General features: G+C 39.1%; 1 protein-coding gene across 1 annotated transcript in view; it reads right to left on the reverse strand.

Annotated features, from left to right (window-relative positions):
* The window catches only part of ZBBX (zinc finger B-box domain containing), a 107270-nt gene that overhangs the window by 68867 nt on the left and 15576 nt on the right, over positions 1–22827 (reverse strand). Inside the window, exons 5-7 of the mRNA XM_081087655.1 lie at positions 18403–18451; positions 17163–17272; positions 13934–14029 (exon numbers count right to left, since the gene is read on the reverse strand). Coding sequence (XP_080943781.1) covers positions 13934–14029; positions 17163–17272; positions 18403–18451 — 255 coding nt within the window. The remainder of the gene's footprint in view (positions 1–13933; positions 14030–17162; positions 17273–18402; positions 18452–22827) is intronic.

Here is a 22827-nt window from a genome sequence, read left to right on the forward strand (position 1 = left end):
CTTAGCAATGAAGGAAGGTTTTATATGAAGACCTTTAAAAAAAAGTTGAGTACTAGCAGTTTTGCTCAGTGGTTAGAGTGTCGGCCTGCAGACTGAAGGGTCTGGTATTCAATTCCAGTCAAGGATACATATCTCAGTTGCAGGTTCTTGATCCCTGGGCCAGAGACATTGATGTTTGTCTCTCCCCCTCCCCCTCCATTCTCTCTAAAAAAATGAATGGGAAAAATATCCTTGGATGGGGAGAAGAAAGGAAGGAAGGAAGGAAGGAAGGAAGGAAGGAAGGAAGGAAGGAAGGGAGGAAGGGAGGTTGGTTGGAAGGGAGGAAGGAAAGAAAGGAACGAAAGGAGGAAGGGAGGGAAGGGAAAGGAAGGGAAGGGAAGGGAAGGGAAGGGAAGGGAAGGGAAGGGAAGGGAGGAAGGAAGGAAGGAAGGAAGGAAGGAAGGAAGGAAGGAAGGAAGGAAGGAAGGAAGGAGAAAAAGTTGAAGAAATGGTGATTTTCCAGAATGGGAAATTTATTCAGAAACTAGAGGCCTGATGCACGAAATCTGTGCAAAAGTAGGCCTTCCTTCCCCAGCTGCCAGCACTGGCTTCCCCCTGGCACCCAGGACCTGGGCTTCCCTCCCTCTCACCTCTAGCAGCACCCGGGACCTGGGCTTCCCTCGCGGCCCCAGCTTCATCCAGAAGGACAGAAGGACGTCTGGTCTAATTAGCATATTATGCTTTTATTACCATAGATCATATCTTTAGTTATATGTATTTCTGCCATAACATAATATGCAAATTTATATCACAAGCACATGTACACTAAAGAATTATGCTTTAACTTATAGCAAAGTAAAGTTTACTAAAAGTTATCAAACATTTGCTCAAGATTTCTTTATTCAAAGAAACCTCTACAAATTATTTTACTAGTATATTTCAATTCATACATTGCATTGAACACATTGCACGTGGAGGGTATAAGGATTCCATTATCTGTAATCAACACTAACAATCAGAATAAATCTCTTAGTTTAAAACTACATAGAAAAGAAGAAATACTAACTCACCAATCAGATAAATTCCTTAAGTTATCACGGATCTATGGCAAGATGCAACAATCCCATTAAATTTCTACTTAGTAAAAATATCTTTCCAAAGTAAATGTAATCCTATATAATAAAAGAGAAACATGCAAATTAACCGTCCCTCTGCTATGCTCAAGCCACACCTAGCAGCCAATCAGGCGCGAGTATGCAAATTAACCCAACAAAGACAGCGGCAGCCATGGAGCTGGAACGAGCAGGAGGCTTGGGTTGCCCCTGCGATGGAGGAAGCCAAGCTTCCACCTGCTCGGGCTGGCCCTGGGCTACACTCAAGGCTACAAAGTTTCAATTATAGAAGATAAACAAATCTCAGATACCTGCTTCCAGCCCACCAAAAAAAAAAAAGAAAAAAAGGAGAGGCTGCGAGCTTGCGTCGCCGGGGGGCATGGCCAGCCTGAAAACGGCCATCAGCCTCTCACCCAGGCTGGCCAGGTTCCCCAGCGCGACCCCCACATTGATCTGGGACACCCTTCAGGGCAAATCAGACAGCCCCCACCCGTTCACCAGGCCACTATCCCATATAATAAAAGGGTAATATGCAAATTGACCCTAACAGCAGAACGACTGGGAATGACTGGTCACTATGACACACAATGACCACCAGGGGGCAGACACTCAATGCAGGAGCTGCCCCCTGGTGGTCAGTGTGCTCCCACAGAGGGAGCTCTGCTCAGCCACAAGCCAGGCTGATGGCTGCCAGCACAGCGGTGGTGGTGGGAGCCTCTCCCACCTCCTCAGCAGCGCTAAGGATGTCCAACTGCAGCTTAGGCCTGCCCCCCACTGGCAAGTGGACATCCCCCGAGGGCTCCCGGTTGCAAGAGGGATGTTTGACTGCCAGCTTAGGTCTGATCCCCTGAGGAGCAGGCCTAAGCCAGCAGGTGGACATCCCCCGAGGGGTCCCAGACGGCGAGAGGGCACAGGCAGGGCTGAGGTACTCCCCCTCTCCCAAGTGCACAAATTTTTGTGCACTGGGCCTCTAGTTTAAATATAAAATACATAATTTTAAACATCTTAATTCATTAAACAAGAATGAAAATGAGCTGTATCTTTTAATTATTCTATAGTATTAAACTATATCTTCTATTCTTAGACCATATTATTATTTGCTTTTCTGATGAATCCATCTTTAAAGATAATCTTAGTATAAATTTGTTCCCTATGATTTACCACAGAGTCAAATCTGCACTTTCCATGAAAGTTAAAGAAAAAGATATTTATAAATTATTTGACCAAAGGCTGCATCTACTGTTAGGATCAAAAGAAAATAAGAAAGAAAAAGTTAAGTTCAGGCCAGCTGGAAAGGTAGAGAAAAAGAGGACAGGAATTTCCACATAGCAGAAACTAAAAAAGAAAAACAGAATTTGAGTAAATTCCTCATACAAATAAATGAATAACAGAAGCAAACAATATTTATGGGATGAAAGAAAATTGCAACAAGTGCTAACTGAAGCTTTATAGATATCACAGACCGTAAGGTAATTTGGGAAACAGAACACTCTGTCCCCAATGGCAGAGCAACAAAATATAAAGAGCCTGCAACCTGAACCCCTTGAAGCTCCATGCTCACCCTAGACTGGCTGCTCCCAGGCTTTGATTTGAGAAATACATGTGTGTCACTGCTATTGAGCACTGAGTTCACATGTACTAACCTTAAATCTAATTATTACACACTGAGCTATTCTGAAGCCATATATACATAAAAGTCTACGCAACCGGCCAACCAGCCAACCAGCTGACCGGCCTACCAGCAACCGGCTGACCAGTCGGTAGCTATGATGTGCACTGATCACCAGGGGGCAGACGCTCAACACAGGAGCTGCCGAGCGACAGCAACTTTGCAAAGTGCCCTCTTGCACTCTGGGACCCCTCAGGGGATGTTGGACTGCTGGTTTTGGCCCGATCCCCACAGGCAAGGCCGAGGGACCCCACCTGGTGGAGGGACCCTGCTCACACTGCAGGAGCCCTTCAAGCCCCAGCCCTTCCCCAGGTGAGGCTGGCCAGGGAGGGACCACTGGAGGTTGGCTCCAGGGAGTGTCCGGCCCATCTCACCCAGTCCTGCCCTGCTGGCCACCTTCTAATTGATTTACTTTCAGTGTGCACGAATCCAAGCACTGGGCCTCTAATATATATATATATATATATATATATATATATATATATATTAAACTTTATATATAATGTATAAAAAATAAAATTACAACAGGAGAACTCACAACAAAACTGTATTTTACATCTACTTCTGCTCATCAAAGTTCTAAAAAAAGATATGGAATGTGTATGAGTAGTTCAAAAATATCAATGGCATAAGAAACTTCTTATTGCAAGCCAGACAGGAATGTGTGAATTCATGTGACTGGTTTACTGCTTACTCCAGTATCATTTAAGTATAACTTTAAGTAGAACTTAAAGGACCCTCAGATTTACCTTTCTTATAAAGGTCTAATGGAAACCACAGGATTTATGTATTATTATTCCCCCTTGACACATAAAGAGATAATAAAAATAAACAGGGACCTGGACACATCCCCCTGATATAAATGCAGCTTGCTATTCAACAGATAGTAAATGCCAAGTGAAACTAACCTGGACTCGATATTTAGTATTATCTTAAAGTAACATGTAAAAATAATGAAATAAAACACTGCAGTTAAAATATTTTATATGAGGCAATATAGCATAAAATGTAATATCTCAAAAGGTAATATTTGTCAAAAAAAAATTTAAATCTCTTGGTATCAAGAAAAAACAGAATGTAATCTCAGTATAAATAATTGTGTCTTCAACTTTTATTACAACATTAAAAATTTCTATTTAGAGAGCAATCATAAAAGTGAGCCAGAATAGCAACAAGAAAATAATGCAGGAAACTCACACCTGCAACCTGCTTTCTGTTTGCACTTTTGATGCCATGTAATTATGCACAATATTTTTGCAAGTATTCACTATTGTTTTAAACTAATATAACATGTAAAATGCATCCAGATAAGTTAGCTACTGTCAATAATTACTCATAGTTGAGCTACATGAGGAACAAGAGATTTTATATGCAATTCTTTGAATGATAGATTTTTAGGCAGAGCAGAATAAACTAACAATAAATTTGTCATATTTGATTTTTATATTTAGTAATGCTGTTACATCATAATTAGATGGTTTTTATCACATAGAGTCCAATGAACATAACATAGAGTCAATAAAACTACTCTAAAAGTTGTCAGATTCCATGATAAATCTGTAAGAAAATGTAAGTATCACCTGACAATTATAAAGTTTCCATCGGTGATGGATATTTGCAATGTTATTGATTAAAGGTTCAGACATGTGATTAATCTAATGATCTGAATGGTCCCCTCCAAAATTGAGATTCTATTTTTCTCAATTTGGACAAGGAGAAAATCTGTATTTTTAAGTATACTCTCACAGACTGAGCTCTAATATCTTACTTTACTGTTGTTTTTTTCACAAAGCGTTTATATATATATAATTTGGAAAAGCAGCCCTAAAACCAAAAGTAACCATTGCATTAATATTTTAGACTCATTATCATTAATATTATGCTATTTTCTAATTTCTAAATTTAGATGGTGTAAGACTTGACTGAATTTCTGCTAGCAATGCATCCTAATAAAACCTAATGTACAGAGCACCTGCTATGAGTAAAATACTTTTATACTTGCTGTCATTGAATCTGACCCACACAACCACCCTGGGAGTTTCTGAGCTTGCATATATGAGCTTTATCTTAAAGATGCCCTCAGTATAAATTTCACAGAAGCACCTTCTTTTCCCTTTGACATTGATTCGGGCCCTCTCTGCACTAAACCCTTGCACTGCCTCTACCCTCTCCACTGTACCTGTCACTTGCTTCTGTAATATGCTCCCTAAACCATTATGTTCTTCCAACTATCCACTGATGGTAACAGACACCTACTCTCCCTTTCCCATACCCCTGTCAAAGGCGGTCTTTTCCCTTCCCCTAGCTTTTCTTAGTACTCACATCTAAAAGATCATCACACACATGGAGTTTCACTGAAGTGCAGGCTAGTAAACAGCCCCATACTTAAGTCTTCAAAAATTCTTGCCACCATTTCTCCAAGAAAACATACAAATGGCCAATAAACAATGAAAAGATGTGTGGCAATATTAGTCATTGGAGAAAGGCAAATCAAAACTACCAGGAGATACTACTTTTTGCCCACAAAGATGCCAGAATCAAAAAGACAGAGAACACGTGTTCACTAGGACACAGAGAAAGCAGAAATCTCGCACACTGCTGGTGGAAGTGCAAAATGGAGCAGTCATTTTGGAAAACAGTGGGCAGTTCCTCCAACAAGTAAAGACAGTCACCATAGGACCCACTGCTAGAGATACAACTAAGAGAGAAAAGACATATGTTCCCACAAAACCCTGTACACAGATGTTCATAGCAACATTATCATAATAGTCAAAAGGTGGGAATGCAAATGTCCATCAAACAATGAGTGCATAAACAAAATGTGATATAACCATACAATGAAATAAAGTACTGATACATGCTACAATATAGATGAACCTTGAAAATATTATACTTAGTAAAAAAAAAAAAAAAAAGCCAGACATGAAAGGCCACATGTTATATGATCCAATTTACATTAAATGTCCAGATAAGCTCACCTACAATGGCAAAAATAGATTAGTGGTTGCCAGGGAATTAGGAAAGAGGGATATAGGAGATGGAAGTAGTAGCAAAAGGTTTCTTTTTGAGGGGTCGAAATGTTCTAAACAATTAATTGTGCTGGGAGTTGCACATATCTGTGAATATACTAAAATCCATTGAATTGTGCAACTTGAATGAACGAATTGCAAGGTATGTAAATTACATATCAAGAAAGTTGTTTTTTTAAAAAATTCTTGTCAGTGATGCCTATACAAGTGTTCTTCACTTACCTTTCGGGTATCCTATCATTCTGGTTTTTGACATCCTGGTTAATGAAAGACTTAACTGCAATGTCCACCAATGAGTCCTCCCGGATTAACTAAACTTTCAGACTACCAGGGCTGCCAGCAAAGCAGTCTTGGCATCAGTGTACTCGGAATGATAAGAAGAGGAATTTGGCCCTAACTGGCTTGGCTCAGTGGATAGAGCGTCGGCCTGCAGACTGAAGGGTCCCAGGTTCGATTCCGGCCAAGGGCATGTACCTGGGTTGTGGGCACATCTCCAGTGGGGAGTGTGCAGGAGGCAGCTGATTGATGTTTCTCTCTCACTGACGTTTCTAACTCTCTATCCCTCTCCCTTCCTCTCTGTAAAAAATCAATAAAATATATTAAAAAAAAAAAAGAAGAGGAATTCGATTGCCACCAAGACAGTATCTTTTGGGGTTTGATTCTGGCAGCAGTTCACGCAGAAGCATAGCTCTGATAGCTGAGGGATACACCTCGCTTAGAAACCCCATTCTCCATGGAGTTAACCTTCTGCACATCTTCCAGAGCCTCACAGCAGACAGGCCAGTTGTACAGCTCACCACACTCAGGTGTCTCACTCCAAGTGTTTATGGTTCTCCCAGTTAGAGGCAACTGACCAATGAGGAGTCATATTTACCCTAAGTCTAGAAAAACAGTAGACACCACTACCTTTATCTGTATCCTGGGGAAAGAGCTAGAAAGTTAAAGGTCAAATTCTCATACTAAAGAGCAAAGGCTTTTGCTAACCCTCCTTTAACACAGCACCTTAACATATAATAATTCTTTTAATTATCCAGTCTTTGGTTTTCAAAATTCAGAGAAAAATATACATCGCTACTTAAAATATAGTTTTAAATGATTTCGGGAGTTTGAACATTTCACTAGGGATTCATTCACGTTTTCGTTTGTTCAAAAATTGATTTGTATGTGCCAGGTACAATATTAAGCACTGAAAATACTGTAATGAACAAGACAGAAATAGTACCTATCCTCACAGAATTTAAAATTTATCAGAAAAGCCTGGTCATACTGGCTCAGTGGTTGAGCGTTAACCTATGAGCCAGGAGGTCATGGTTTGATTCCCAGTCAGGGCACTTGCCCAGGTTTTGGGCTTGATCCCCAGTAGGGGGCATGCAGGAGGCAGCCGGTCAATGATTCTCTCTCATCATTGATGTTTCTCTCTCTCTCTCCCTCTCCCTTCTTCTCTGGAAAAAAAAAATTATCAGAAGATATAAAAGAGGGACTAGTTAATAACTATATAGTTTAAGAAAAAACTGATAAAGTGCAAAGTAATAATCATATTGAAGGACAATGAACACAGGCTTGTGGCATAAGAAATAAGCATTATTCCCATTGAAAAAATAGGTAAAGCATGCTGGTACTCAGTGGTTTATATGTATTTTAAATGCTTTATTTTTTCTCTTAAGTGTAATATTAACTAATAGTTATAAATAGCAAATGTATGCATTTTGGTATATTTACATCACCTGGATTCTAAAATCATGTGAATTATAATAATTCCTTTTTGAAGGAACATTTACTTCCCATCCTTCTATTTATAGAGTGAGACTTTGGGAAAAGAAAGTGAGCCTTCTGCCCTTCTAGGTTCTCTCAGAGCTGCCTGCCCATAGAGGGATGCGTTCCGATCTAGACCCCCATTAAGGAGTTTTACCAGTTAGGCTCTGCTCTGCCAAAGGTACATAAATGTCTACAGTTTGGTGGGGCAGATGGAAAAAAAAAAAGAAGCAGAAGAAGATTCAATTTAAGGAAGCACCAGGAAGTTGATTTGTCTGCACATTCATGCTACAACCACCAATTTTGATTATATCAATAATAAAATTGATATTTTGATTTCTACCTTCTGGATCTAATATCTATTTCTCAATTCAGAATTTGGAAAGTAAAGAAAAAGATGTTACATATTAACCTTCAAAATAGCAGCACTAAATTACTCTAAATTTAGGGCAACAATTATCTGTAATTTCACTCTGAATAGCATAATGTCATGTTTGTTCCCCAGAAAACAAATGCTGAGCTTTGCCTGCATGGCTTTTCCCGCTCTGAGAACAACACCTGGACAAGTGAAGGGAGGAGAATTGGGTAGAGAGAACAGCTGACTTCAATGCAACTGCCAATCCCAAGGCAGGGAGCTTTGAAAGCCCATCAGAGTTGACAATGGAGGTAAGTGGGCTGCTGGCAATGTACCCTCACATAGACCAGAAATTGGACCAGAAAACAGGCTGCCTCCAGAGATGGAGTTTAAGCTTGGAAGTAGCCATTCCCTTTGAGCAAAAATAATTTGTGAGAGAGGCTCACCTATGGCTCATCCACAGGGAACACTCTAGTAAGTTAGGGAATGAGTGCCTCAGTCCTAAAGAGGAGGATCTGGGGGTACACCATAGCATCAACAATATGTGTACGCACAACATTTACAATGGGCCACCAGCCCTGGCCAGAGTGGCTCAGTTGGTTGGAGCATTGTTTCCTACACTAAAAGGTTACAGGTTTGATCCTGGTCAGGGTGCATACCCAGGTTGCAGGTTCGTGCATGAGGCAACCAATCAATGTTTCTCCCTCTCCCTCTCCCTCTCCCTCTCCCTCTCCCTCTCCCTCTCCCTTTCTCTATAATGAATTTTCAAAAATTAAAAATCTATATATATAAAGAGCCAGGGACCATCGCAACTGAACGGAAGACCAAACAGGCTGAGTGGGGCGACCATGCCGGCAGGGGGGTTAGTGAGGGACGAACAAATGACTGAGCAGCAGGCTGGGTGGGGAGACCAAGCCGGGAGGGGGGTTAGTGAGGGACAACCAAACTACTGAACAGCAGGCTGTGTGGGGCAACCAGGCTGGCAGGGGGGTTAGTGAGGGATGACCAAACGACTGAACAGCTGGCTGTGTGGGGTGACCAGACCAGCAGGGGGGGTTGCGGGGGGCAGTGAGGGGCAACCAAACGACTGACCAGCAGGCTGCGTGAGGGGACCAGGCCAGCAGGGGCGTTAGTGAGGGATGACCAAACGACTGAACAGCAGGCTGTGAGGGGTAACCAGGCCAGCTGAGGGGGCAGTTGGAGGTGACCAGGTCAGCAGGGGGTTGCAGGTAAGGGCAACCAGGCCCACAGAGGGGGGCAGTGAGGGGTGACCAGGCTGGCAGAGGGGAAGTTAGAGGCAACCAGGCTGGCAGAGGGGGAGGCTGTTGGGGGCAACCAGGCCAGCAGGGGGGGCAGTTCGGGGTGACCAGGCTGGCAGGCAGAGGCGGTTAGGGGTGATCAGGCTGGCAGGGGGGCCAGTAGGGGCGATCAGGAGGCAGGCAGGTGAACAATTAGGAGCCAGCAGTCCCAAATTGTGAGAGGGATGTCTGACTGCTGGTTCAGGCCCGATCCTCAGTCAGACATCCCCCGAGGGGTCTTGGATTGGAGAGGGTGCAGGCTGGGCTGAGGGCCCCCAGCCCCATGCATGAATTTCGTGCACCGGGCCTCTTGTAAATAAATAATAAAATGGGCTACTATAAGATCATCCAATTAAGGAACCATATTATCCAAAATGACTAGCTATGATTCGAAAATATAACAAATAAGTCATGCCAATATAATGCACAGCATGGTGACTATAGTTAATAGTTACTGTATTGTCTATTTGAAAGTTGCTAAGAGAGTAGATCTTAAAAGTCCTCATCGCAACAGAAATATTTTTTGGAATTGTATAATGACGAATGTTAACTAGATAGTCATTGTGCAATGGATACAAATATTAAATTATTATGCTGTACTGCTCAAACTAATATATTATGTAAATTATACCTAAATAAAAATAAAATGAATATATAGTATTATTCTAAACGATAACAGAATAATGATAATAATGTAAGTCCATAAGCTAATATTGGTTATTGTCAACTAAAAGAAAAAAACTCTACCATAAAGTCAGTAAGGATAAATTATACTGTGATAACTGAGGCTCTTCCTGATAATTACTTTCCTGTAGGTATGTTCAAGCAAGCAGATATTCCCACTGAGAGCCATATTTACATAGGCATACCTTTATTTGAAAATAAAAATGTAAAGAGGCTGAATATAAATGTTTCACAGCAGGAAACATAGAAGTTCTACCTCAATTATTTATTCTTATTCACCTCTCCACTTCCCAATATCGCTCCTTTCCATTTAAGGAAATCTCCATTCCAATTAAGAAAATATAAATACCAGAATATATTAATGATTTGTTTAATCCAACCTCCCTTTGTGTATGTCATAGTTCACATCAAAATGCCTTTTGTTTTTCTCCTATCTTCCATTATCTCTGATTAACCTTGTCTCTTCTGTTTGATTATATGTTGTTTAAAGAAAATAGAAATTCCTGCTATAGTAAGAACTACTTTCTATCAATGTGAGGCTCACCCACTACAATCATCTTTTTTAAACATTAGTGTTGAAAATCATTCTAAATATAGAAGTAGAATTTTCATCCTTAGTAATTCCCATTGCACATTTACACTTTATTTTTCAGATAAGTAATTATTTAACAGTCTGAGAGGTAAAAATAAACTTGTGTCAAGCTCACTGCCAAGTCTAAATCAATCGTAAGTCAAAAGAAAGGCCCTGTGAAATTATCATGTTAGTCAATATGGAAATGGTAATAGTTTGCTTTCAGTTTTTCAGATATTTTTCTTACAAGTAAAACAAGATATGACAGAACAAAATGGTACTTATTGACGGTGAACTTCATACAGACTCACTGGGCTAGAAGATGGAGGTCAAATGATTTACAATACTCAAATTTGGCTATGCTTTATAATAACAGGTTAAAAAGATAAAGTATAGCAGCCATTAGACTAGAATGCTTGCTTTTTATATAGTAATGCTTTTTTCCCCCTCATATAGTAATTTTATTTTTATTTTTTTAGGAACTGCCATATTGTTTTCCATAATGGCTACACCGTGTTTTTTTTTATTTTATTTTAATTTTCAATGCCAGTTTACATTCTATTTTGTATTAGTTTCAGGTGTGCAGCATAGTTGTTAGGCAATTAAATACTTTCCCACCAAATTTCTTCACATCCTCACCAGCACTTGTTACTTTGTTTTTGTTTCTACTCTTTAAAAAAAATTGAATTTATTGGGGTGACATTGGTTAATAAAATTATACAGGTTTCAGGTATGCAGTTTTACAATACACCATCAGTATCCTGTAATGTGGGTTTACCACTGCAATTCAAGTATTCTTCCATCACCATTTTCCCCCCTTTACCTTTTTGTACTTTCCCTCATCCCCCTTCCCCTCTGGCATTCACCATACTGTTGTCTGTGTCTATGAGTCTTTCTTTTTTTTTTCTTTGCTTAATCCCTTAAAATGTCCACCCTAACGTCTCAGATTAGGTATGAATTCAGCACTCAATAAAAAATCTCTTATGGCTTTGATGGTACCAAAAGGGCGAAAAAACAAAAACACTATGACTGGTTAATAATAACTGATAGGAAGAGATATCCACTCATCGCTGAGCCATGGTCATCAGGCCAAGGCACAAGAGCATCCGGACCCTGAACGCATAGAGAAAGACAGGGGAGAGGATGGAAACAAGGAGAGAAAGCAGGATAATTTAGTAATTTCCCTCGTGCATTTTACTTTACTTGACAGAAAATTATTTGACAAAGGTTAAAATTTATTGAAATGTATATTCCCTCTCCTTCCTCCTCCTTCTCCCCATGTGTGTATGTGTGTGTGTGTGTGTGCATGGGGGTGGGGGGGAGAAAAAAAGAGGGAGGGAGGGAGAGAGAGAGAGAGAGAGAGAGAGAGAGAGAGAGAAGAAAGAGAAGAGAGAGAGAAGGGAAGGGAAGGGAAGGGAAGGGAAGGGAAGGGGAGGGGAGGGGAGGGGAGGGGAGGGGAGGGGAGGGGAGGGGAGGGGAGGGAAGGGAAGGGAAGGGAAGGGAAGGGAAGGGAAGGGAAGGGAAGGGAAGGGAAGGGAAGGGAAGGGAAGGGAAGGGGAGAAAGAGAGAAGAGAATCAGACTTACATTGGGAGGGTCAGTTCCTGAAGTTGAGGGGGAAACCATGTCTCATTTCTCTCTGTATCTTCCATACCGAGTACTGAATAAATCATTGAATGGAAAGTTCCTAACATAAACGCCTAGTGGGGTAATTATACTTTTTCCCCTTAAGGTGGAGTGTCTTTAGTTAAACTCTATGCTAGTTCCATGTTAGCGATTACACTCACTTTTATATATGTCAACCTTTATTTCCTATGACAGTTCAATTGCTCCAACCTGAGGGGTGAGAACAACAGGGAGTTGGGTGGGTTTGTTCTTTTGTTTCTTTGTCCTGTTCCCTCCATCATTTCTGCATTTCTACCAGGATGACCCAAACATGGAGTAGCCATTTGAAAGTAATTGACATTGACAAATATTAATATGAGTAATATGAGTAAGATCAATTTTAGGTTTGGCAGTTATCATGACTTGGGTTTTTAGAGCTACCGATACTTATATTCAAGAAACATGTAAAGCCCAGCTGGCGTGGCTCAGTGGTTGGGCATCAACCTATAAACCAGGAGTCCACGGTTTGAGTTCCAATCAGGGCTCATACCCGGGTTGTGGGCTCCATTCCCAGTAGGGGTCATGCAGGAGGCATCTGATCAATGATTCCCATCATTGATGTTTCTATCTCTCTCTCCCTCTCTCTTCCTCTATGAAATCAATAAAAATATATATTTCTTAAATGTAAAGATTTAAATCTACCCGTGATCTTTTAAAATATGAATCCAATCATTCCCATCCCTTTGCCTCTAAGAAATAATAAAATCCTTAACCCAGTGGTTCTCAACCTTTCTAATGCCGCAACCCTTTAATACAGTTCCTCATGTTGTGGTGACCCCCAACCATAAAATTATTTTCATTGCTACTTCATAACTGTAATTTTGCTACAGTTATGAATTATAATGTAAACATCTGATATGCAGGATGTATTTAGGCGACCCTGTGAAAGGGTCGTTCGACCCCCAAAGGGGTCGAGACCCACAGGTTGAGAACCACTGCAAGTTCCTTCATTCTCAGTTTTATCCTCAGGTCCAAGAGCAGGATCCTAGTGATATTCATCTGTGCAAGGTCACTGCCTACCACAGACACTGCTTCCTAAAGGTACTCAATGAATATTTGTTGTCAAAGGAGTGAAATTTATGACAAATCAAGGCATCATTAAATATCTATAATAATAAAAGCATAATATGCCAATTAGACCAGACAGCCAAACAAACTTCAGGACATCCTTCCAGACGACCTTCTGGACGAAGCCAGGGCTGCAAGGGCCGAGCTCCTTGCATGAATTTCATGCATTGGGACTCTAGTAAATCATATAATGTCATATCTACATTTAACCATATGTGTTGCTTAATTATGAGAATTTTAAGACCAGCTCACATGGTTTGAATTTAGGCATTTCAAAAACCAATGACTATATGAAAATAAATAAAAGCTTCTAATATATAGGGGGAAACCTGAGAGATAAGCTTAATTACATAATAATGAGGAAAATAAAAGAATAATTTTTAAACTAAACATAAAAAGTTAAACATAAATTAGATAGAAATAATACTTAGATCATGTGTTCAATTAAAACAATAGTTAAAAATATGGTCTAATTTTTAAATGTCAAATTCACAGATAGAATGCATAATATAAAAATTCTAATCAAGGTAAGTGTTTTAGGAACTATATTAAAACACAGTTTAAATAGCAAAATAGAATTCAGATTAGTGTTCAGTAAAATAATTTCAAGTATGTAAAGACTGTCTGTACATAATATAATTTTAGAAATTAGTGTAAATCTTCCTAAATTCTCAATAATTAAGCATGTTTTAAATGTCTTTGTGTTGAAATGTTCTATAAATACACTACCAGTAAAGCATTTTAAAGTCATACCTGCAAAAGAGTTGTTCTATGGAACCTCAGTGCCCCCTTCTGGTGAATTTTAGCGAAGCATCCTGAACAATAATCTTCTCCACACTCAAGACATACCTTAAAGATATTTAATTAAAAACAAACAAACAAAAAAAAAAAAACACACACAATTTTATAATATGACTTTGATAAAATGTTTGTGTAAAGATGTTATTGCTATTATATTTATTTCTTCCATTACATACTTATAGTGAAGTCCAAGGAAACTGGGACAACCATTTGTCCCAGTTAAGATTTAACTCAGAAAAACTAATTTGTAAACAAATTACTCTCATATCAAAATAACTATACTAGCTAGAATGTTTTATATGTGTGTTAGATGAATGTATGTATGTAAACTTTTTTAATAAATCATACAACAGTAGGCAGCATCAGGTCAAACTTCTTGACCTGGTAAAAACTACACAGCACCATCTCTGGGTGAAGACCATTCCAATGTTAGTTCTTTTATCTTTCTGTATGGATTAACAGGGTACACTTAGTACCTGTTTCAGACGGTATGCATACAATTTGCCTCTAAAAGGCCCCATGCACTTCCTTAAATGTACTCTTTCACTGATGCTTCTCCAAATATGGTTTTTAAAGTATTTTTAGAAGATTCCTCAAACAAAATTATTTTTTAAAATATGGATAGAACTGCCTCAAAATGTCAGCAACGTTTATGACTGGTGAAATGATTATGGACAAGGATACATTTATCTTTCAAATTCTTTACATGTTGAAATGTAATTTTTAAGTTTAGGGATAAATTGAAAAATGCAAGGTACTTGTATCTATAATGGTACCAAGCAAGACTGAAAGTGAAAAGAAGATGGAATTTTTACTGCAATTGAAAGTACTACCATGCAGTTGTACAATCATTTCAACACTCTTACCACTATGACAAAAAGCAGTGAAAATGGCTAGAATCCCTCATTTCCTTGAGTCGGCCCAGGTAAAGAACTACTGGTAGTGCAAATAAGAAATTATGACAAGATGGTTCCAGAAATTATGTCAAGGAGCTCACTTTCTGTTTGACTCTCTTTCATTCCCTCCCTTTATGGTGCCCTCCACCATTCTCCCCCTCCTTGCTCTTTCCCTTATCAGGGAACTGTAAGCCTAAAGCATTTGGGGCAGATTGGGGAGAGGTTGACCAAGCTCTTCCGCCTTGTACTGGCCAATGGTGGGCTGAAATGTGCAATATAGTGATGCTTCTCAAACTGTAACGAGCCCATGGATCACCTGGGATTTTGTTGCAATGCAGACTCTGGTTCAGGAATTCTGAAATGCCACCTGAGATGCTGTATCCTAACAGGCTCCCAGGTGATACCAAGCTCTCAGCTGCATGCACTGAGTAATAAGGCACTAGAATGTATAAAACATAGGAAAGTAGACTAAGCTCTTATTAAAAATTCAATAGATACTTTATGTCCATTTTTTAAAAATTGTATTATAAGTCCCCATAGGATGACATAGTTACCTACAATAATGTAGACAGATTTATCAGATATAAAATGACTAGGCCAACACTACAAAAAGGTTAAAAGAGTAAGAAATATGTAACTATAATGAAACTAAAAAGAAAGGCTAGAATCAAAGAACAATATTCACAATGTTTAGTGAGCATTTACTCACTGTTCTAAGGGCTTTACATGTTTCATCTCATTTAATCCTCACAACAACTCTCTAAAGTGACAATGACCATTGTATCTCCAATGTGAAGGTGATTAAGAACACAATGATTAAGAATTTGTCAAGTAGCATAATTAATAGAGCCAGAATTTCAACCCCCACATTCTGGCTCAAAGCTTAAGCTTTTAAGCACAGCCCACCTTACTAATCAGTAAGTCAATTATTATCATTAATTGCAATACTAATCATTTATTTAAAAAATGATAAAACCTGCAATCAAATAAAAGCCAATATTTTTAAATGTCTGCATGTTCAGACAATATGAATACTTAATGCCACAGATCTGAGCATTTAAAATAGCTAAGATGAGAACTTTTAAATTATGATAATTTTTTTAAAGTTCATGAAATTGACACCAATGAAAAGTTAGAGAGCTGTCAGAAAGCATTATGTTGGGGGCTTTTTTTAAGTTTGCTTTAGAACTTTTAAGGAAAGAAAGAATAAATGTCATTGTGGGGAGGAAGGAAGACTTGCACATAAATGTACACAGCAGCCATAGACATAATGGGGGGAAAAAACAGAAACAACCTAAATGTCATTCACATGGGAACAAACAAATAAATCTTGGTATATCTATACCATGGAATACTAGTCAGTAATACAAATGAACAAACTACTGATAAATGTAACATGAATGAATCTCCACATGGAGCAAAACTTACACACACACACAAATATTTATATACACAGGGGTGAGCAAGAGTAGGTTAATAATAATAAATAAATATATAATAATACAAGAATAAACTCTGTGTTTTGTTTACTCACACCTGTAAACCTCCTTAGCCCACCCCTGTGTATATACCTTATAATTCCATTTACATGAAGTTCAAGAACAGGCACTACTAAGGTGCTAAAAGTGTAAGGTGCTAAAAGTCACAGCAGTGGTTGCCTTTGCGGTGGGGATGAACTGGAAAAGGCAAAGGAAACCTGCGAGGGTATTCTGTTATCTTGCTGGGATTGCAGGCATTTATAGGAAGGCATCTAGGTACACATTTAAGATCTTTCCACTTCACAGTAAGTAAAATATACCTCAATTAAGAGAGGCAGAGAGAGAGAGAGAGAGAGGAGAGAATATGATGACAGCAAGTTAACAAACTCTTCAAGTGTTAACCAGAAGGGGCACAGAGGGAAATGTGGGGGTCAAAGGAGGGTGTCTGCTGCAGTTTGGTTTGGGTTGTAGGTGGGAGATACCGTAGTGTGTGTGTGTGTGTGTGTGTGTCTGAGAGTGTGTGTGTGTGTGTGTGTGTGTGTGTGTGTGTGTGTGTGTTCGCACGAGCGCGCGCTGAACCAAGGCAGAGAGAGCAAGTTCAAGTAGTGCCTCACCCGGGAGTGAGAGGCGTCCTCTCAGTGCCGCCGTGTGGGCCTTCCCCAGCAGCAGGCACACGCATCCTAAGGGGCACAGCGTGCACACTTCACAGTAAGAGTCACGGAGGGAAAGTATGTCGCTACCACAGCAGGGCAAGTATCTGAGACCACGTATAAGTTCTATTCCCGTATCTCAGTAGAGTGTGCGTACCAGCAGAGCAGCTTTGTTCTCACACTGTCCACAAACCTTCCCTCTTATCTTGGGCTTCTCTCTTTCAGAAAAATTTGCCATTTGATAATTAAGAGCTTGTCTCACTGGCTCTGGATGAAAAAAAAGTCAGATTAATCACTTTCCAATATGATGTTTAGATTTCCGAATGACCAAGTAATTAATGAAACTGTGCATATTTCTAAGTTATCAAATACTGTTTAAATACTAGTTGGCCAATAAGCATGGCATGTAGCCAAGCCTAATCCTCCCAATAGGCTGAGGAGCCCATAGTCCCCTACCTGTGACCGTAGGGCCACACATATTCACCCATATCCACTCTGCTTAAAATTCCCTTAAACTGGGCATGTACAATTATAGAATGTAGTGAGTGTGAAAAACTACATTCTTGCCTGACCGGTGTGGCTCAGTGGTTGAGCGTAGACCTATGAAACAGGAAGACACGGTTCAATTCCAGGTCAGGGCACATGCCTGGGTTGCAGGCTTGATCCCAGTGTGGGGTGTGCAGGAGGCAGCCAATCAATTATTTTCTCTTATCATTGATTATTTCTCTCTCTCTCTCCCTCTCCTTTCCTCTCTGAAATCAATATATATATATATTAAAAACACACACTAAAAAACTATGCTCTTGATAGAATAGCTGTGGCATTCTGTCACAGCTCCAGATCAAACTGAAGCCCACACAGAAATTGTATACTAAACGTTATACATTTCTAGAACTTGTTCTGCCAAATCATCTTAGCCATTCAAATCAAATGTGTTTGTCCTCCATTAAAAAGTCTTATTTTATTTGGAATTATTATATATTCAATATTGATTTAGGTTTTGTTGTCAAAATATATTAAAATATAAATGAATTTTTCAATATTACCTTAATTTCCTAGAGTAAATTTTAATTTATAATTTATACTGCCAAATTATTACCCTAGTTAAAAGATTACATTAATAAACTTTAAGGACCAGTGCTTTGAAAGTCCTCACTATGAAAAATGCTATATTATAATCATATTCTAAGTTGATATTCTTTGTAAATAAACTAATCCCCCCTCCACTACAAACAAGCATATGTAAAATGTATTTTGAGTATCAAAGATAGTCATCATTTGAGGGTTTGGACTCTTTATATTGCATAAACAATTCCAGCACTTTAATTTTCTATGTAATTCAAATGTAAAAGAAATTATATCTGTAGCAACTAATAATACAATGGTAAACTGTTTACCTTGAAGCTTCTCCTTCAGTAATTTTAATCTCACTTTTCCAGGAGAATGCTATATCAAAGAAATAGATACTATATGTTAGGTATGCATTCTCTTATTCAAAGAAAGTTTAAGTCATTACCAAAAATAAAGTTATAAAATTTTGGTGCATCTTGAACAAAATAAATGTTTTGAAAGAATAATATAAAATTAATAGATCCTCATTAAAGCATAAGTAGACATTGTAATTAAGTTGATACAAATGTATAAAAAAGAAAATAAATTTTGGAAATACATAAAAACAGTCTTTTAAAACACCATAAATTATTAATGAGACTAAATTATCTTATGTTAAACAAATATCATTATATATCATCAAATGATTTTACGAAAGCACTGCTATTCAAATATTATAAAAGCTTTTCTAGCTCTGATCTTTCTAAAAGACACAAAGTCTAATATTTGCATAGACTGGATCTAAACTGAATTATGACTGAGCTACTCTGCTTTTATACTGTAGGAGCCAATATTATTATCTTATTTGACCAATTTAGAGAACCACATATTTAAGCATCATAGACTTAACCTCCAAATGTATTATTTGTGATCCTTGACTTCCCCAATTGTAGAAAAAAAAAGGGAAAATAAGACTAACTGCTAGGTATTTCAGATGAATATTCACTTAAAATCCTGGGATCTTAAGACTTAAATATATAACACAGACTGGCCAATTGCACATACTTGCCTTGGTCATTAAAACAAACATTGGGAGTACACAGGTAAACATGGAGGAGCGTGCACAGCTACACAGACAGTGTCAGTTCATGCCTACTCTTCAATTTGCAATTTGCAAACTCAATTGCCCAATTTGTACATGAGAATATGGGAACAATGGTTGCCTCTATGTCGATGGCTGTACCAACCAACCACAGTCATGTGAAAATTTAGGCCTAATTATTCTCAGTGAAGCTAGTGGTTTTGCTTCAAAAGGGCATTTGTTATTTACGTTCTTTAAGTAGCTACTCAGATGCTATGTACCAACACAGCAAAAAAGAAAATGGGATTGAAATAATCAATTCTTAGTGAATACAACTTTTATTTTTAAACTTGTAATATTATAAAAGTTACAGATAAATTAATCTCAGGTTTATAACCAAAGTATCCAATATTTCTACCTTAATGATATGTCTGAATTGTAACATGATCAATGTGGTTACAGGCTACCCGGGCAGAGGATTTGATAAAGCAAACCGAAGCTACTATTAGGGATATTTTATCCTTTGTTTTTAGTATGGTAAACAATATTTTTCTGCTCTATAATATGGTCATACTAATTTCAAATGACTCAAACTGAATAAAAAACATTTCAATGAAATATTTTTCTAGCTGCTATTTTTAGGCAAATAGAATTTCCTCCTAAGATGGATTTTTTTAAAATATATTTTTATTGATTTTAGAGAGAGAGGGAGAGAAACATTAATGTGGGAGAAAATGTCAATCGTTTGCCTCCTGTATGCACCCCAACTGGGGATGGAACCCACAACCTGGGCATTTCCTTGGGAATCAAATTGGCGACCTTTTTGTGCATGGGGTGATGCTCCACCAACTGAGCCACATTGGCCAGGGCTTCCTAAGTCTGGTTTTTATCTGTTTGAGGAAGCATTGAAGGTGGAGTAGGGCTGGACTAGCGATACCCGCCACACACACACACACACACACACACATGCATATATGCACACACATGCACATATATAACTATATGTATATGCATATATATGTATATCTAAATAACTGAAATTCAATACACTAAAGCCTATGCCTTATTAACCCACTTACCTTCCACTAGCAGATGTTGAAGGGGTGCCATCAGGGACCAGGGCAGTTTAGTGGCTCTACCACACAGACATGCCAGTTGGGCAATTGGGGTCAGACTGTGCTGTCATCAATGGCCTCCCTGGCATTCGCAGATGCCTCCAAACTCCCTTCAATGCCCTCATCTGCCATGCTGGGCCCACAATCCTCCAAGAGCCACCTTTACAAATATTCTTAATCCAATTAGCTAATTGACCTTTGCCATTCTCTACTGTTTGTCCTTCTAGGCTCCTCTGCTATTCCATGGAGCCCTTATGAGAGAGTCATTTAACTATCTTATGCTTAAATCTTTCAAAAAATCTCTCTTCCAAAAGTTCACATTACCTGGACCCACCTTTCCTCTGACACAACCTCCCCCACAGAACTTTCCGGGGGAACTAGGTCCATTTCTCCTCCCTTTCACTCACCAGAAGAAAAGTGTTTTTTTCCCCGTTTGCTCCTTAGTGCTAGCATCATTCTGCCTCTACTGAAAGTTCTCCCCACCCACTTACTGCCTTTATTAATATCTAGGATCTACGTCCACCAGAACATCAGCACTCTGCCCAGTATTTCTCTCCATCATATTCCTGGGTGATGATCGAGGAGACTACAATATCCATGTTCAACTGACATCCTAAAGCTGAACCTCCAACATACAAGTATGAGCATCTAAATATCTCTTTGACCATTATGACCAAACCTTGAATGTAACTGGCAATCCGTATGGCTGATCCTTCAAACTCACGAGTTCCGCAGTGCTAACCATGATCACCTTACCTCCTTCCTCTTAACCCCCATACCTGCCTACCGCAGTGATGACAAAATACTAATTGGGTCCCTTATAAATCCATGCTGAACAACCCCAGTGAGCTCTTATGGCTCTTCAGCAATCCATGTATTCATTTGCTGCTAATCCTCAATCAAGATTCCTACAGTGGACACTCCAAACCTTCTCCATTCCAAAAAATTAAATTCACCCCATTTCCCTTCCTTAATCTGAGCAGATGGTCTTACCTTCAAAGTTACTAAGAATGCTGAGGTCTTTCCAGGTAGAGTGTTCCACAGCTTCCTCTGCCTCACCCCTTTGTCAAACAGAACCTCTAAAATGTTACCTTTACCGCCCCCTGTTGGCCCTTCCATCTTTCTGGTCTCAGAAAAAAATGCATTCTTCTTCGCTTGGTTGAGTTCTCCTTACTGAGCTGCCTCTTCAAAGATGACACCCCCCAGAAACTGGCACTTCTCTCCTTTGCATCTTTAATCTTTACTCCATTTTGCGAATCCATCTTCTCAACTACAAACTAACTCATCTCTACATCGAATAATGACCCAATCATCAAACCAAACGCAGTGTTTCTAGAAATTCTCATTCCCCATAGACATTTTAATGTGATTTTCAGTTGATGTTACAATTGGTTTCACACCTAGTATCTCACACATTGCTAAAGACTCTGCGAAGTAATTAACAAGTATCATTATGCATGTTTACAAACATAGTGACAAAAACTCAGAAAGGTCAAACGACTTGCCTGAAAATCACAAAGCTAAATGAAATGAGTGAGGAATTTAGTCTAAGCGGGGTTTCTTGATGTTGGCCAAAATAATTCTTTGCTAAGAGAGCTGTCCTATACTGTAGGATGTATAGCAGCACTCCTGGCCTGTAGCCATTACATACCATTAGCAAAACAAACAAACAAACAAACAAACAAACAAATAAAACTCTCATTAGTGAAATCAAATGTCTCCAAACATTGTCAGTGTCTCCTGGGTGAGGGGGAGAAACTCTGGCCTAAAACTAGACTCAAAACTTTTCCACTACACAATGTATCAGACAAGGTTGACTTCTCCATATTTTCTAAAAACACCCTTCTTCACTTTCCCCGTCTATGAAATTACATTATTTTGATTCTACTCCCACCATTCTTTCTCTTCTCAGGCTCCCTACACTGCAGCGCTGGCGAATTATCTTAGAGCCAGCCTGCAAGCCTGCCTTTCAAATCCTGGCCCTGATGCTTGACCTTGAGCAAGTTACTCATTTGATGTTAAATTACTTCATCTGTGGAACTAGAAAACTAACCGGTGCCTTTTAAGAGTGATATAAGCACTTAATGAGATAAAACAGACAAAGCAGCTAAACTGTTGACTGGTGTAAAACAGATAGCGAGTAAATATTCAAGTTCCCTTTGCCTCCATTTACCTGGAGCTTTACCCTTCACACCTGCCCCTCCTGAGCTTTATCCTTTATACCTTTGTTCTGCTTTTTATAGATTTTTAGGAACCACATTTACTCTCACAGCTCAGCTTCTACGAACACATGAGAATTCAAATAAAAACTCTAAATCTTGTCCTAGCCGGTTTTGTTCAGTATTTAGCAGTGGTTCTCACCCTTCCTAATGCCATGACCCTTTAATAAATACAGTTCCTCATGTTGTGGTGACCCCCAACCATAAAATTATTTTTGTTGCTACTTCATAACTGTAATTTTGCTACTGTTATGAATCGTAATGTAAATATCTGATATGCAGGATGTATTTAGGCGACCGCTGTGAAAGGGTCGTTCGACCCCCAAAGGGGTCACGACCCATTGGTTGAGAACCTCT

Source organism: Myotis nattereri (assembly GCF_964212035.1).
Source record: "Myotis nattereri genome assembly, chromosome: 3".
NCBI classification, from domain to species: domain Eukaryota; kingdom Metazoa; phylum Chordata; class Mammalia; order Chiroptera; family Vespertilionidae; genus Myotis; species Myotis nattereri.